This window comes from Cololabis saira, chromosome 9, assembly GCF_033807715.1.
Source record: "Cololabis saira isolate AMF1-May2022 chromosome 9, fColSai1.1, whole genome shotgun sequence".
Classification (NCBI taxonomy): Eukaryota; Metazoa; Chordata; class Actinopteri; order Beloniformes; family Belonidae; genus Cololabis; species Cololabis saira.
In genome coordinates, this window is record NC_084595.1 from 34627533 (window position 1) to 34644138 (window position 16606).

The 16606-nt window shown below is 38.1% G+C and overlaps 1 protein-coding gene across 1 annotated transcript in view; it reads left to right on the forward strand.

Annotated features, from left to right (window-relative positions):
• Positions 1–16606, forward strand: part of ipo11 (importin 11) — a 144207-nt gene that overhangs the window by 98676 nt on the left and 28925 nt on the right. The window contains exons 26-29 of the mRNA XM_061729353.1: positions 995–1108; positions 1815–1936; positions 7091–7186; positions 10195–10279. Of these exons, the coding sequence (XP_061585337.1) occupies positions 995–1108; positions 1815–1936; positions 7091–7186; positions 10195–10279 (417 nt within the window). The remainder of the gene's footprint in view (positions 1–994; positions 1109–1814; positions 1937–7090; positions 7187–10194; positions 10280–16606) is intronic.

Below are 16606 nucleotides of genomic sequence, written 5' to 3' on the forward strand. Positions count from 1 at the left end.
GCAGTATCGGCTCGGGAATGGTTTTGTGAGCTGGTGTCCAACTCTGTATTATGTATGTTGTGTGTATGTACTGTAATGTTCAACGGGCAACAACGTACTACAACATAGTTGCTGAAATGTAATTTATTTTAGCCAAACACCTCAAATAACTTTTAACCGCATTTTCAAACGCATTTTCTACCACCATCCCTTCAGAGCTCAAACCGAAGCTGAAGGTTCGCTGATGTCTGGAGAGAGCATAGTGGCTGATTAATCCTTTCATGAGCAATTTCCTAAAGGGGTATGCTTGTCACCAATGATGTCCACAGAGATTTCCACTCCATTAAACATCAGATTTGTATGATTAAATGGAAAGGAGTACAGATACTTAACCTACGAGGAAACGGTCATCCGGATCTCCTGATCGAGTCCATCATCAAGGTGGCAGTTACAGGAATGTTTGAGCCATTAATGGCACCAGAACACTCTCTAAACCCATCGATTATATCATGTAGACAGTACCCCGTCAGCAGGCCAACAAATATGTCAGGTATTATGCTTGACATTAACATGGTAAGAAAAACACTGATTAAATTTGCACAAAGTGACATAAACACGTTCAAAGCAGCAACAGCATGTTTTGGGCTCTTGTCACCTCTGCTATGAGTATTTTGGTTTTACTGGTGTCAACCTGGTGTACGGGTTTCATAGGTTACGTCACATTTCATGCAGACGGCATCAGGTCAGACTTTTGTTTCCAGAGTGCTGGTTTTGTGTATGTACGGGGGCGCTTTTGTCGATGCTTCTTCATCCTGGCTTCGTTCAGTACGTAAAAACAAAACTGGTGGCACGCCCTTATATAAATATGACACTTTTGTGGTATGCATTAATCATTCCTCTCTCCATTCCTCTTATTTAGTTTAATGACATGTTGGATGTTCATGTTTTAGATAAACAGATTGATGCATAGTAACCTTGTGCTTAAATAATATGTGTGAATGTGTGTGATGTACAGAGATATCCTGTGGTGATGTCCACCTACCTTGGCCTTGTGGGTCGTGTCCTCCTCCAGAACTCCAGCTTCTTTTCCTCTCTACTTACACAAATGGCTTCTGAATGCAACCAGGAGGTGAGGCCCCATGTTCGCCCTTCAGGTCTGTCACCTGAGCACCAATCTCTCCGAATGTCTCTGAGAGACATTGCTTCAAAGTGTCTGTATAGAAAGAAATTATTAAAAACGAGCCTGAACCTAATGAGCCAAGTAATTACAAATGGTAACATTTTCAGGTAATACAATTTTGACTTGTTCTCTTTCACTCTAGTAGTGCTGTTGTCTTTTTTTTTGTATTTTTTTTTTCCTCCCTAAAATCAAAAATGGATTTGCCTACTCCACTTTGGAAATTGCAGCATTGATCTTCATACAATCAAAGATATGCCTCTGTAAGTCGTCTGAAAGAGCAAAGACGATCCATTTTTGCTGATAAAACCACATTTTTTAATGTTGACGTAACATTTTTGAATGTGCTATCTAGCAAATGGAAAAAAAAGTCTATTTTTCTACCCAAAGAAATGGCTAACTCAACCCCTTTTTAATGCTGTTCTTCTGTGATCAATTATGAAAAAAAGGATTGACAGGACGTAAAAGAAAATCAATAACCTCTCAAAAACCATTAACAATGTCCTAAAGTGGTTTTAAAAGACACAAGCCAAAAGCATGTGAAATGAGCATAAGGCCAGATAACAGGTGCAGAGAAGTTGTTGCGTCAATAAATAGGAATAGGAAAATAGGAAGAAATCTGCTTTAAGAGTGTGCTGAAATGTTTCCTTATCATTAGGTGGATCAGTTGTTGGGCAGTGTGATCGAGATGTGGGTGGACCGCATGGACAACATCACTCAGCCTGAGAGGAGAAAGCTGTCGTCTCTGGCTCTGGTGTCTCTGCTGCCGTCTGACAACAGGTGACAAGCGTTTATCATGCATTCCTGTGCAGGTGGATGTTTAGCTGGCAAGAGGGAGGACAGCACATCATGGTCTTTTGTTTTGAATGTGCTAACAATAGCAACCGTGTCCGCTGTCAGAAAGTTTGACAATGGTGTCCCTTTTTCCTTTACAGTTTTATAAGCTTCGTGAAAACAGCCTGTTTAACCTGAGTCAGTGGCAACACAAAGTCCTATACACACATTGAATATAGTGATAGTCGATTAGTCATCGACTATTGAAGCAATTAGTCGACTAATTGGATTATGAATCTCATAATTATTATATGGCTCGTATTTAGCTCCAAGCTTTTAAATTTTACACAAGGTTGTTTAAATGATGTGCTAATTATAAATTAAATACAGTATTTTCTGGACTATAAGCCGCACCTGTATATAAGCCGCATCCACTCTATTTTTAAAAAAACAATTAAAAAAAGATATACAAGCCGCACCTGTATATAAGCCCCATCCGCTCTATTTAAAAAAAAAAAAAGATATGCAAGCCGCAGATATTTATGTCGTTAGAATAAATATTTACTACATGTACAGAAGGATTTTGAACTGTAAATGATGTACATGTTTGTACCTAAATAGATCCTTTCCTAACAGTGTCTTTTAACACGGCAGCAACTTTGCTGATTAAAACGGGACAGAACCAAGAGAAAATAACCAGTATTTATTTATCTATTTATCTGTTTGAAATCTACTTCTATCCGTTTCTATCTGCTCAAGAAGAAGTAGCGTTTTCTTCTTTGCATTTATTTTGTCTTAGTTTTTATTCTAATTCCGGTTAGCACTCCCCCGAGCGGTGGAAGAAAAATCCACAGAATAGCCGCACCTTTGTATAAGCCGCATGGTTCAAAACCTATGAAAAAAGTAGCAGCTTATAGTCCAGAAAATACGGTACATGAAAGATGGACACTTATTATTTATTGATTTTTATTTTATTTTTTATATTTTAATGAACTTCACTGCCAGTCTCTGTGGTGTTGCATGTCCCGCCACCATACTGCTTATCTGGCGCTGTACCCTATGGTGATGTGCATGTGAAACTCAGCACAGATGGGAAGAGAGGGTGATGCCTCACTCAAATTTAAAAAAAAAAATTTTGCCAACTATAATCAACGATCAAATTTGTCAACTATTTTTATGATTGATTTTTGATCGTTGCACCCCTAATTACATTTACACCTGAGCAGGCTGCAGGGTTTTCAGACATTCTTCATTTGGAGCTTATTGGACGGTGAGTCTCCACACAAGGTTTCAAGTTTCTGCAACGTGTCACACCTTTGTGCATTTCAAATGGCCCATGTAATGAAAATTGCAAATTACATAGAGGAACCCAAGTGAATTATTTTGCTCAGAGTCAATACCATGTGGGTCACATTCATCACCCACCAAGGAGTGGTGCACTATACAAAAAAGAAAGTCATATTTCATAAATAGAAATAATGTTAAAAATGTTTCAGAAAGACTTTCACCAGGATAGATGATAGTTATCCACAGTGGTGCTTAGTGCAGTATGTTAAGTCTGAGCCTAATTATGTATTCAAGACCCATGTATCCTTGATCTGCATTGCAATTGCTTTTGCTGAAAGCTGTAATCTCAAATGTGTTGAGCTCAATGAGGTGCATTTTGAGTGGAGATGACAGGATGGGATGACAAACAATTAGCCTGCAACTGTGCGTCTGAAATTGCAGTAGATTAATTTAGCACAAAGCATTTCTTCTTGCTGTAAAGTGTTGAGAAAGTTTTGGTTTCTTGGTTGAAGCTCAAAAATGCACCTTAAAATAACTCCATAATAAATCATTGCCTTTTTTTCTATTAATAAATACACACATCAGTTACATCAATTCCAAAATTTGCTTTTTATGTGTTGCTTTCAAGTTCCAAGGAGAAGCAATCATAACTTGTACATCTTAAAGTGTCAGCCTCAAAGTCTTTTTGAATTCAGTCAAACAGTGTCAGTTGCAGAGAAGTAGCACACAATTTGCCTTGACATTCCAAGTGTGCATGATTGGTTTCTAAAGTAAAACGCCGTTTTGGGTGATAATTAGTTTGAACATTGAACGGGACAATTTTATCTCTGATGTACTGACTCTGTAGAGTAATACATTTCTGAGGTTAGAATTGTTTCACTATACATCAAGTGTGCAGCCGCACGTCCAGTTACATAGAACACTGTTTTATTCATGAAAACTTGATCTTCAGCGTTTCTTTGCTTTGTACTTGTTCATTAATGCTGTGGCTTTTCTAGGTGATGTCAAAGCTCATATTAAAAAAAACATTACTCAATTGCAAGAAAGATGTAAAAAAATCAATATTGATATCTTTGTTGCTTTGTTTTTTAATCTTGAACAAAATGTATTACGCTTCCCCAAAGCTTTTGGCCAGCTGTGGATCTACGTCTTGTGAATTGAAATGTATTTGAAAGAAATGTTACCGAGTACAATTATAATGAATGTAGTCACCTGCCATGAGGCTTAAAGTCATCTGGAAGTACTTTAACATATAAAATGCTGACAGCCAGTGGGCACAGGCTCCACAATACCTCTGGCCAGCTTCGCTAACAAAATTGTAAGGGCTTTCCTGCAGTATGTGCAAGTAATTCTACGTTGACTTCTTCAACTGTTGCTGTTGACACACATGCTTCACAACAAGACAGTCATGAGCAGAAATGTGCACTCACAGCTAAAAATACTGAGAATGGGCATCTCTGCAGAAGGTGCAGGACCTAATGAAAAATACTCTGTCCCGGAAGTCGCCTGTGATTTGCATACAGCCCATCTCTGTATCCCGCATATGAGAGTCCTTGATGTACCGTAAATGAAAATGTACTATATTTATAAAGCCCTTTACAGCCACCTCTAGGTGAGACACAGAGCTTACCTAGTCCTTGATAGTGGTTTTGTTCCGGTTCTGTAGAGTGTCAATACAATGTGCAGTTTAAGGTAGTACTGAGTGAAAGGGAAGCATAAAAGGTTAGTGGGGTAAAAAAGTAAAGTAATAAAAAATGCTGACCCACATCAGATGTTTTTGGAAGATAATCACTGCATTCCCATGTTGTCACTCAGCCATGTCTCTGAGATGATTAAGGATTTTGCTGAATTATATACCAGTTTATGCTTTTCACAAACTGAGACTGAGAGTGATTCTGAGGATGTTTTTTTGACATTTTTTTTTTGGTTTCTTTGCTTTCATATCCTGTTGCCACTTCCAGTGATTTGGATGTTAAGCACGAAGCAGCAGTGCTCATCAACCATGAGAAAGTAATCACTTGAGAGGTTTGGGATGAATAGAATTATGCGTGCAAGAAATTCATGGATGCATAAAAATAAAGGGCTGCATATAGTTGCTGCTTTGACTGTCACTTCGAGACGATCACTAAAACCAAGGTCGGATGTGTTTGGTGATATATTCGACGTAGAAAAATGCTACTGAATTATTTGAACACACCAGCTTGTTTTTGTATTTAAAGCATAACATTTCTGGATCACAGTTATGTGTAATAGTATTGGTGCAAATAGTCATTTTAAGAAAGTTTACATTATTGGGAGTTCAATAGGGACTTGGAGTGCTTTAAATTAAATAAGTAACATATAAAGATCAACTAAAAATGACTTTCAGTATTGAAATAAAAATAAATAAATCTTTGACATTAAGAGCTTTCTGACAGAAAGCCGTTACAGATATTGAGTTGCATATCTACAATGAGCTAAAATGGAAGTGAGAAAATGTTGCATCAGTTGCCAAAACAGCTAAACGTTCACTTCGTGGTTAAAGAATGGTCAGAACCTGTGAATCAGAAAGTAACTTTCCCATAGTCAAAAGCTTATTCAGTATTGATGTGGTATGAATATGTCAAACAGCAATATCTTATTGTTATCTTGCTTGCTGGCGTATAAGTAGAGGATTATACCACCGATCTTTTACGAATCAAGGGAAAGATTAGTAAACAGATGGAGTGCTTATAGCATATTTTTCCAAACTTCTGAAGGGAGGTTTATTGTCTCAGACACGAAAGAAAATCCCTGAGCTTAACGGGTTATTGCACACATCAGCCAAAGCATTAGAACTTACTTTCAGAGTCAGTAACATCGATTATCCAAGAAGACAAACCTACGTCATGGTTTTTGATTAAATGTCACATAAAACTATGAAGCAGGTGTTGAGTATGAAGCTGGGAGACGTGTAATCCTTGTCTGTTCTGTCTTGTTCCTTCAGAGGCTTTGCTTTCGAGCTGTTGTGCAAACCTAGAGCAGAAACGAAGCAGGAATGTTCCTAATGTTTTACCTCAAGTCTGCTTCAGTAGCATACATGAACAGAAGAAACTGGATGGGAGGGGCAGCACTATATTCACGGGCAGAGACTTCAAACTTCAAACTGTTTTTCCATGTTTTGCAGAACTTTATGCTCGGTGAACTTTATCCAGCATCGCCTAGGTTCTACCTCACCGAATAAAGGAAGTGGCAGAGCTTTTGATGCCTTAGTGCCCATACCCACATGTAGTCTTCCTTTGTATTCTTTTCCTTCAGTTTTTGTATTCTTTTTGACGTTGGGCACCCACTTCCTTTCCCCCTCTCGAATAATTCATCAATGACTGCAACTCATCTCCAAGCTTGGGTGGTGGGTGTTTAAAGTCATCATATTTTAAAGATGTCAGTTTCTGCAGGCTGGCAACCGTGGGCTTTTTTTTTTCTCTCTTTCTTTTAAAATATTTGTGTGTCCTCATACAATAATACTTCTGAATTTTTATTGTTGTGTTTCTTTGTAATCTTTTAGCAATGTTATCATGTGATGTTTTCAACATTTGAAATATATTCTGAATTTTTACCTTTCTCACAAGTTAAATGCTCATGCAACCAAAAAGCTGTAATTGCTCTGTCTAAAGTGACTGCGCCCTCCTTCGGGCCGATACACATCTCTTTAAATTTAAATAGATGTACACACGCGTGCATGCAAGCAAATCATGGTCAAGAGCCCTGGTGCTGGATAAACCTACTAAGAGCTGGTCAAATTAAATGTTATGATCCAGACAGCAAAACGAGTGATGTGCAGATATGTGTACGCCACATCTCGAGAGGTTAAATTATTTCACGAGTAGTGAATCTGTGTCATCTGTGTGTTGTCAGTGTGATCCAAGACAAGTTCTGTGGCATCATCAACATCTGCGTCGAGGCTCTGCATGATGTGATGACTGAGGATACAGAAACAGCCACGTTCAAGGAGTAAGTATTGCCATTTTTTTCTTTTTCCCTCCCAAATGACTGGGTGGTCCCACATTTCAGTGCATTGCATTCTCAAACATGATGACGCCGCACATTTCCGTAATGAAAAAGCAAAATCTTTTTGAATTTCCACAGTATTTAGAAACTATTTTCAGCAATCCGACCACCATCTTAGATAGAAAAAGCTGGACTCCAGCGTTGCCCACCCCATTGGAATTTTGACATAAAAAATGTAATACATTAATAAAGAAGAAAAATAAAGCAAATCTCTGCAGTGGATTTACAAAAAAGTTAATGTATAAAAATTAAAGTCTTTATTTTTGCAGTTCTAAGACGGGGCACTTTCCTAACTATGGTAGTACAAAACTCTTTGTTTTATTCGTATTTTTATTCTACTTTCTGTTGATCTCTTCCTTCCCTCCTTGGTATTTCCTATCATGTGAGAGTAATGAATTCTTTCAAACTGTATTTGAATGTAGCATGACAAAATAACTGCACAAGTTTTTTCTTCTACCAAAAGCTGAAAATAAAATAACCAATTCACAAACAACTAAATTACAATCTAATTCTATATTTTGTTTTGATTACAAACTCATCAACTCAGAAGTGCAACACATCTTAGATTTGTCCAATGTTCAACACTCCAATAGGGACTAATAATATTTAGATTAAAACAATTATGATTTTCTTGCCAACATACTGAACAAAGTTAAAAGTGTTTAAAAGGACACATTTTTCCTAAATCATAGAATTAAGAGTCTTCCCTTCTGTCTTGTGAGATAACCCAGAAAGCCTACTTACTAAGAGTGATTACAGACCTACTCGTAGTTTCAAACTTGCACTATACCCCCACTTACTGCTCTGGTTGATGGTTACTACAGCATTATCTATATTTCCCAGCCTGCTATTGTAAGAAAAATGTTTGTGAAATGTCAGGATCTCTGGGTGTCCAGACAGGTATGATATATACACAATATACACAAGCAGTTGCACATCCTATTACCTTCTCTAACATATCCAGGTCTTATTCATAGTTTTATTTTTGGAAAAAAGATACACACACACACACGCATAATGACAAACCTTACTTAAAAACTTCTTCTTTGGTCTCGTCCGACCTGTTGACCCGTAACACCAAGCAGAGCTTAGAGGGAACATGCGCGTGTTTGATTGCCTTCTGATCACTGGAGGAAGAAATACAAATTCAAAATTGTCAGAATAACACTCCGTGCCGGCTGATGCTTTCACGAGTATGACCCAAAGCGAACACGTTTTTAATTAATAGACCAAGAAAAAAAAAACGAAGACACACCACTGAAATAAATGTTTGCATGAGTGTCCTCAAACCCGTGGTCATTGCTCAGGTGTCATCATCAGTTACAGGAAATATCTGACAAGGGGTGTTGATTTTCTGCGGATGGCTAAATTTACAAATGTACTGAATTTCTCCAGGCTTAATGTTAGCTACCAAACTGACGAGTGAATAAATGAAAAGTAGAACTGGATGTGTGTTACTGGTAAGTGTGTTTTAGTGTTTATATGTGACCTAGGTAAGATGAGTCTTCAAAAGATGAGTCATTTCCTATAAGCAATTATTCATTTTGCAGTAATTCATAAATCCTTCTTGAGAAGAGAATGAAATGAAACGCACCAGCTTGCATGTTTTGTTTTTGTTTTGCCAGCGGTGTGCTGAGTTTGTTTGGTTTCCTCTGTAATATGATTTAATGCCTTAAGGGTACGGTATTTCCAGGGCAGTGTTGAGAGGTAATTGGTTGTCAAATTGACAGCAGTGAAGTCAGGATATTATGTTTTTGTTTTTCATCCTTACTGAGCTGTCTTTGGGTAATCATCACATCTGAGCACTAAAATTAAGAATCAGAAGAACAGCTGTTTAGTGGACTTGAAACTGCAGATTCTAAGTGCACATGTGGCCATATCATTTATATCTAAAAAAAACGCACACACATAAAGCTACTCACTTATCCCAGTTTGTGTAGTGTTCTCACACTGCTTTCAGGCCATGTGAACTGTTTGTAGCGATAGAAATTGATGTTTATTGGCAATATTAGCTTATTTCCCAGCAGTGGAGTGACATCATTTTTGATTTAGTTAGTCCTCCCTGCAACTTTATAGTTATTTTTTCTTATAGCTCATTTTCTCTAATGTCTCCTCAGGGAAATACCTGGCACATTCATTATTAATTGCCTCACTGTGATGTTCACCAGCTAGTTACCATTTATCCCCATCTGTTCTGTGACGCTGGCAATGTTTGTTAGTAGAGGGGTGTTTTTTTTGGGGGGGGGTTTCTAAAAACTGCGTGCTGCTGTCAAAAAAACAACATAATTAAAGCAACAAGGTTAGAGAAAAACTAAGTTTTGATCCTAGTTTCAAAACAGAGAACTGAAAGTGCATAAAGAGCTTTAAAATGTCGTAAAGCACCAGGGAGTCACCAGTTTATACATAATTCCCTCTAAACCCTGTGACGTTGTCATTGTCATTACTATACACGTTGAATAATTAGCAAATATCAATATAGGTGCTATTTAAGGGAATATACCTAACTGTAGGGAGTTGATTGGTAATTTTTTCTCTTTTGAAAGTTTTTTTTTAATAGAATATAGTTAAAAGTTCATATCACTGGATTTTAATAGTCACAAAACCTAAGTTCGAACAACCACCCCCTCTCCCCGCAAAAAAAACCACACATATATACTACAACCATGCTCGCATTAAGGATTAGGTAAGATGCAGAAAGGATATGAAAGCCCATAAACAGACCTTACAGCGAGCACACAGGTTTCACATGCAACACTCTCTGCATGCCGATGAACCAACATGAATAGCATTTGTTTTGTTTCTTGGGACTCTGGAGTCAGAGTTCTGTAATAAAAATGTACGAGGTGCAGGCTGTTGTGTGTCTGCATGCTGCTTGCACAGAGATTTCCTCCTACTGTGTGCAGGTTTGCTGGTGGTTATTAAAATTGTGTCGACTATTATTGTGTTTGCAGCTGCATGCTGATGAGTCATTTTGAAGAACCCAAGCTAAGCGACGATGAGGAGCCACCAACCGAGCAAGATAAGAGGAAGAAGCTTGTAAGTCAAACATACAATTTGCGCACCCATTAAGTATCTACATTTGCAATCATCAAAACACTCTTTTCTGCCGCTTTCATTCTAGATTTTAAATCCCAGCGCTGCATTGCTTTTATTTTACTTTTGCTTTATGTTCACTCAGGTGCTCCTACTCTGTCCACACACACAAACAAACCTCTCCCCTTGGAATTGTATTTATGTTACACTGGCATGGTTACAATATTGCCAAACCTGGAAAACAAGTGTCTTTTTCCAAAGTGCAATAAAGATAGGCGATCATGCAGCAAGCCACAACAACTTCACATCTTCCAGCTTTTAATCTATTTCACTGTAGTCACTTTAAAGCACAGTACCCTGATTTATGTGTGTGTGTGGTAGAAGCATCGAGCAAATGTTTATGCAAGCTTTAATGTGGGTAAGTACCTATGTCTGGCCCCTAGGTGGGAGATGTAGACCAGTTAAACAGTAAAAAGATCCATTTTTGAGGATGTATGCATGAGGGTGATTTCCTCTGGTACTCCATCACACTGTGGAAGCTCAGCATTTCTAACCCACCACTCAACGCTGTACAAATGTGATTTAATTATGTTGCTGGTGTGTTAGTGGTCTTCTCCAAATAAGTGCTCGGGCAAAATTTTACTAAATAAATACAGATTCATTGGTGCTAAAATGGGGAAATACAGCTGTATAAATGTATTCTTTTCTGTGACTTCTCTCTTTTGTTTGGGCTTGTCAGCATTTGCTGGGTGGCATCCCATTGCACTTATCACCTCAGCCCAGACTCTGACTTTTTACTCCAGAGAATACAGGGTGCTTAAAGTCGAACCTCTCTCTCTGCGTCTTACTGCACGGGGGTCTCTGCATGAAAGCGACAGCTGTGCCCTCGGGATACAGTTTTCAGTTCAAGGTAGATGTAAAACAAGAAAGGAGACCCATGATATTCTTGAACATTTTGTGATTCCACTTTGGCTTTTTGTCGTGGCTTCTCTGTCTTGCAGCATATCCGCCTGTAATGGTGCGTGTGTGAACATCCGCAGGCGCTGTTTATGCTCGTCTGAAAGTACCCTGGATGTTTTGTTTGTTGGAGCAGTTTGTGACGCCTTTGCAAAGGTTATAAGCTACAACATCCATTGGTTTATGTTTTAGGTGAACTTGCACTCATGGCACATAACTCATACTGTATTTATCCAGCAGCTTTAAGGAGCAGCTGTTGAAGGCAGATATACAACACTGAGGACATGAAATGTTATTTTTTGGGGTTTACAGAGGCTTGAGGGTAGTGGAGGTGATGAAGGGAGGACATTATGCTCTTGCCGTGCTCACCTCTATACGGAGGCTGATCACTGCGCTTTCTGCTTTTAAATAACACCTGTATGGATTGTTATATTTCCCCATCCTGAGCATTAATGGATTTTTTTTCTATATTAAATGCTAATTAATGTACAAATATGCAGTGCACTACCTACTTACTTGCAATTGTTCCTGAGTACTATGATAACTTTGAGTAAAAGAGAATTAATTTTTCCTTGTTAGAGCCATATTAATAATATAGACTGTTCAATAAATGGACCAGAGGTGACTAATTGTTGGTACCTGTGCATATGTCAGCCAGTACATTTACATGCACTACCCTAAACACTAAAGAAGTTGCAGAACAGTACTGCCCCTGACCACTTTATCAGGAATAGAAACCACTTAACTAATTATTGGAAGTGCAACAACAAAGAAGTAGGAGTCATTTACCTGCTCACTAAGCTTGATGGAAATCTGAATTTGTTCTTCCCTTAAAATTGGAATAATTCCCTGCAATTATAAACAATTATAGGCCCAACTGCAAATTGTCCGTATTTGTTGAGGTTCCTGAACATTTCGTGTGTGGGGAAAACCCCCCAAAAGGTTTGTATCATGGTTGTTGGCTTGTTGCAGCAAATAGACAGGCGCACTTTCTGCTACGTCAAGCTTTCAGTGGTGTCCACCATGTGTTGTGTGGTTTTATAACTTGTTCTGAATGCCAACAAAACTAATGATGTTTGCAAAGCTCCTGAATCTTTCAGCTGTCGTCACTATTTAGAGCTGCGAGCAAAAATCAGCATCCTGATACAAAAACCTAGAAATGCAAGTTAAGAATTTACGGTTTTGTTTTGTTTTTTCTTCTTCATGAATCATATCTTTATTTGAGGCAAAAAGATGCTTGTTGCCACCACTGTTATGTCTGTGCTTGACTATGGCAGTATGATTTATCTGAGTAACTTTTGACTATTTGGATTATCGGAGTGTTTGTGGTTATTGACTTTTTTAGTGTATGGTATTTTAGTTCCAATACAGAAAAGAATCAAAAGAAAAATGAGCATTGATAATAGAAATCTACCAGCACACATAACAAGGAAGCATTAAATATTTATACATGCCGTGGATATTACGTGATGTGTACAATTCAGCTTTCGAGTATATCTGTAGCCTGTTGAACTTAAGTACAATAATATACCAGCGCATATTGTACACAAGAGGCACCAGTCATCGTGGTTGCACCTCTGATTTATCGTCCCTGTGGGTAGAGAGGCTGCCTCCTCACTGCTGCCGTCTTCTGATTCGTGCCTAAATTGGACTTACTGTGTTTCTCTGCACGTGGAGGAGGAGTGCGTTTCTGTGTCATGGAAGTTGTTGACTGTTCCACTCTATCTTGTGTTGGACTTGTAACGCTTGCTCACTTTGATCTGAGTATTTCAGACAACTAGACTCATCTAGCTGATGCTGTGTTTGGGCCTCTCTACATAATGTATTATTTGATTCTCGTGCTTCATCTACGAGGCCAGAACCATCAAACGAGGAGGAGGATGGGCAACATCAAAGACTTTCCCCACTGGCTACTAATGACATGGGCTTCATCTGTTGTGCTGTGGTGGCTCACGCCCACTTGAGCCTACTCTTTTTTTTTTTTTTTTTTTAATGCACGATAATATCCGTGCACAACACACACGTGCTGCTTATTATGCTGCCTCAGTGAAAGTGCAGATCCCCTTTCTACAATGTGGGAAATTTTAGAATAAAACAAAAACTTAAATAAATGAGTTTAACCCAGTTTCGTTTATTTTTCTGCCTACAAGTATATCCATATGTACATTTATGAAGAATTAGAATTTTGATTGATCTCGGGCAGCAGATCTCTTAAACATATTGGACATGTTACTTAAGGGTTATTCTTTATGGTTATGTGTCTGTATCCTGGACTTGGAACGCTGCAATCCTCTAGTTTAAGTTGGTGTGCCATGTTTTGTTGAAATGGCTTCAGTTTTTTTTTGTTTTTTTTTAATAGTTTAGAATAAACAGTGATTGTGATCGTAGTCGTTTTTGCAGATTCATTTCCTTTAGGATGCATAACTGAAGAGCTCCAGGCTATCATGCTAATGCGTGAAATTGGTTTTCAGTAATGTGTCTTAAGTGTCTATTATTAGTGCTGGTTATAAATAATAAACATTACTTTCTCAGGACTGTTGCCTTCATGTGTCAAAGGAGTCATGCTGATTTTCAAATTAACCAATTAAACTTGACAAAGCAAAGGCTCACTGCAGCACCACCCAAAAGCTATAAACATTATAACCAGAATAAACTATTTTTGGAGAGACTCAATCAAAAAAATAGTCTTACCAGTCTCACCATGTGGTGTCTACTGTTGTGTACTTTATAATACTATAATGTGTTATAATGCTCATAAGAAGCAGAAGCAAAGATGGAAATACCCGATTTTTTAAAGGTAAAGCCCTATAAGACTAATTTTTACGCAAAAAGACCTACATTCGTATATGAAAAGTCTTTCTTTTTTTTGATAGCCAATGAAAACAAAAATAAGATTTCATGTCTTTGGAAGGAGCATAACTACTGTAATAACACTATTTGGGTTTATGGCGGACCTTAATCGCTGCAAATCTATCCAGTAACTGCACACATGCTTGCAGCCTGAGCTGGCTACGGTTTACTGGCTGCTGCAGCAATTAATTAGTCATGGGGAAGGGCAAATTTAATGAAAAATGGCTGTGAACCCCCAAGTTTGAAATGGATTCAAGGCTGAAATTAAAAGGCTTGCTGTGCAGTGTGCAAGAACTTTTTTTCAAACTGTATACAGTGGGAATCAGTTTCCAGTTGCTGTGGGAACCAATATGGAATCTGAATAACAAATGGCTGGCATTCCACAGTTCTGTTCTTCCCCCCGTTTCAACCTCCACAGAGCACCGCTCCATCATCCCTGCCAACAGCAGCATCAATAACGACGACATCTCCAAACGTTTAGCTCCACAGTTGCACTGAAAGTGGAGGTACTGTAGGGACATGATTGTCTCTGTCTCTGAATAATTGGAGTGATTTGGTCATTTGTGCTGCTGGTGTAAAGTTAGTCATAAATGTACCAATGAGTGGCATTTTAAACAGAAGTCTTAAAAAGTCTTTAATCTAGATTTAAAAAATGCTTCATAATTAGCTATTTCCAAAAGGTCTTACCATGTCCTCAGCTAGGAATTTCACCATAAATGGTTATTCATATGTAACTGCTACTTTCTGCAGAATCTGTTGTGCATTATGTTTCCAATACATTTTACATTTTCTATTTAATACTTAAGAGGTTGAATGTGTCTGATATCAGTAAGAATGGGTGAAATACCATGCGTTTCAGTGGTTTTCAGTGCACCATACTCCATCATGTCGTCTGGACAGACGACATGCCATTTTCTGTTTTACCCTGAGCGTGTTTTTCTCCATTCATCAAAAGAAAGACCTACAGCTTTCACGTGTTTGCATACAGGACAAACAACATCCTGATGTAATTATATCTAAAATAGGACATTCTCAGCTCATTATTCTGGCTGGGCTCTAAACAGTGTGTTTGCATTTTCTGGCTTTCACTGCTCATAAAATATCTTTTTAAGCTTTGAGTTCTGATGAAACAAATTGTTCCTTTCTGTCAGCGGCTGTTCGTGTTTTTTCCCTTGTCTTTATTTCATTTTAATAAGCAATCATACAGTCTCCAGAGGTGTATATAGTTATAGGAAATGAGTTTCAGTGTGCTATCAATTCACTGTGGGCTACACAAAGCATTGAAAGCCTTCTTCCTTTATTATAGCTTCATTCTCAAGCAGGCCGTGGTGTCAGCATAATTTGGTTTATTTGAATAACAGAGCCCTCTGTCTGATAGTGTCATTTTGGAGCACAAGATATAAAGATACTCCTACGTGTACCCTAAGGCAGAGCCATTGAAATTAGCCTCCATCTCTGTAGTTTCTCATCATTACAGCAGTTTGTCAGACTAGTGGGAGAATGATAGACTTTTGCCAAGTAGTGGTAATTGTTGATGTAGCTTTTGAGCATTGCATCTGTATCATTTAAAACTTTGTTTCGTACATGGAGAAAGGAATCATTCAAGTGTGCCAGTCTGAACACAACAAAATGTGACAATTTTGTGAAATCCCCATTAAGATTTGATTAGTTGCAAAGCCACATCAGGACTTTCATAAAGCAACTGCAGATGAAAAGACAAAAAAAGGCAGCTTTTTATTGCATTTATAAAACAGCTTGTTTTTTATTATGTCTACACAAGTTTGTGCTTTATCAACAGACGGAAGCAAACGTCAGGTTTATGTGGAGTCATGACAAAACTGCTTCTCAAAGTGATCGGGGGAGACGGGTTTTTTTAGTCTTATATAAGTAATTTTCACGCATGCACCCTTCTGATTTCTTCTTTCTGATGACTTCCTGGAGCATCTGCATGTGAGATGCAAACATCCCCAACGGCTGACCCCGCCAGCTAACTCTGAAAACGTACTGTGTGCATGTGTGTGAATTTCCAGTCATTATTTCTGATAAGTGCAATTAGTGGGCATTCTCAACATACCGTAAACCAAAAGCTGCAATATTCATAATATACTTGTGCGCCTGCCCTGGTTTATTTCCAAACTGTTATGAAAACACAGCTCACTCAGAGAAACTTTCATACAAACTCTCCAAACTATCTGCCGATTTCCCAGCATATCACCCATATTTATGTGTGGAAGCAAAAAAGAAAGGAATAAATAAAAAAACGATTGATCCATAGAGGTAAACACTTTATTTACAATTAGAAGCGGATAGTTATTTGTTAGAACTTTTAAAAATGTGCTCCGCCAACTGTATTTGTGAAGCATGTTAAAACAACCAGAGCTGAAACAAAGTGCTGCAACCGAATACTGAACATGAAAACTAAAAACTATAAAAGCCAATAAGAATCGTGAAGTAAATAAGTCTTTTTTCTTTTACTTTTTAATAATCGTGCCCCACAATATTCAGCCACACTCATGAATTGTG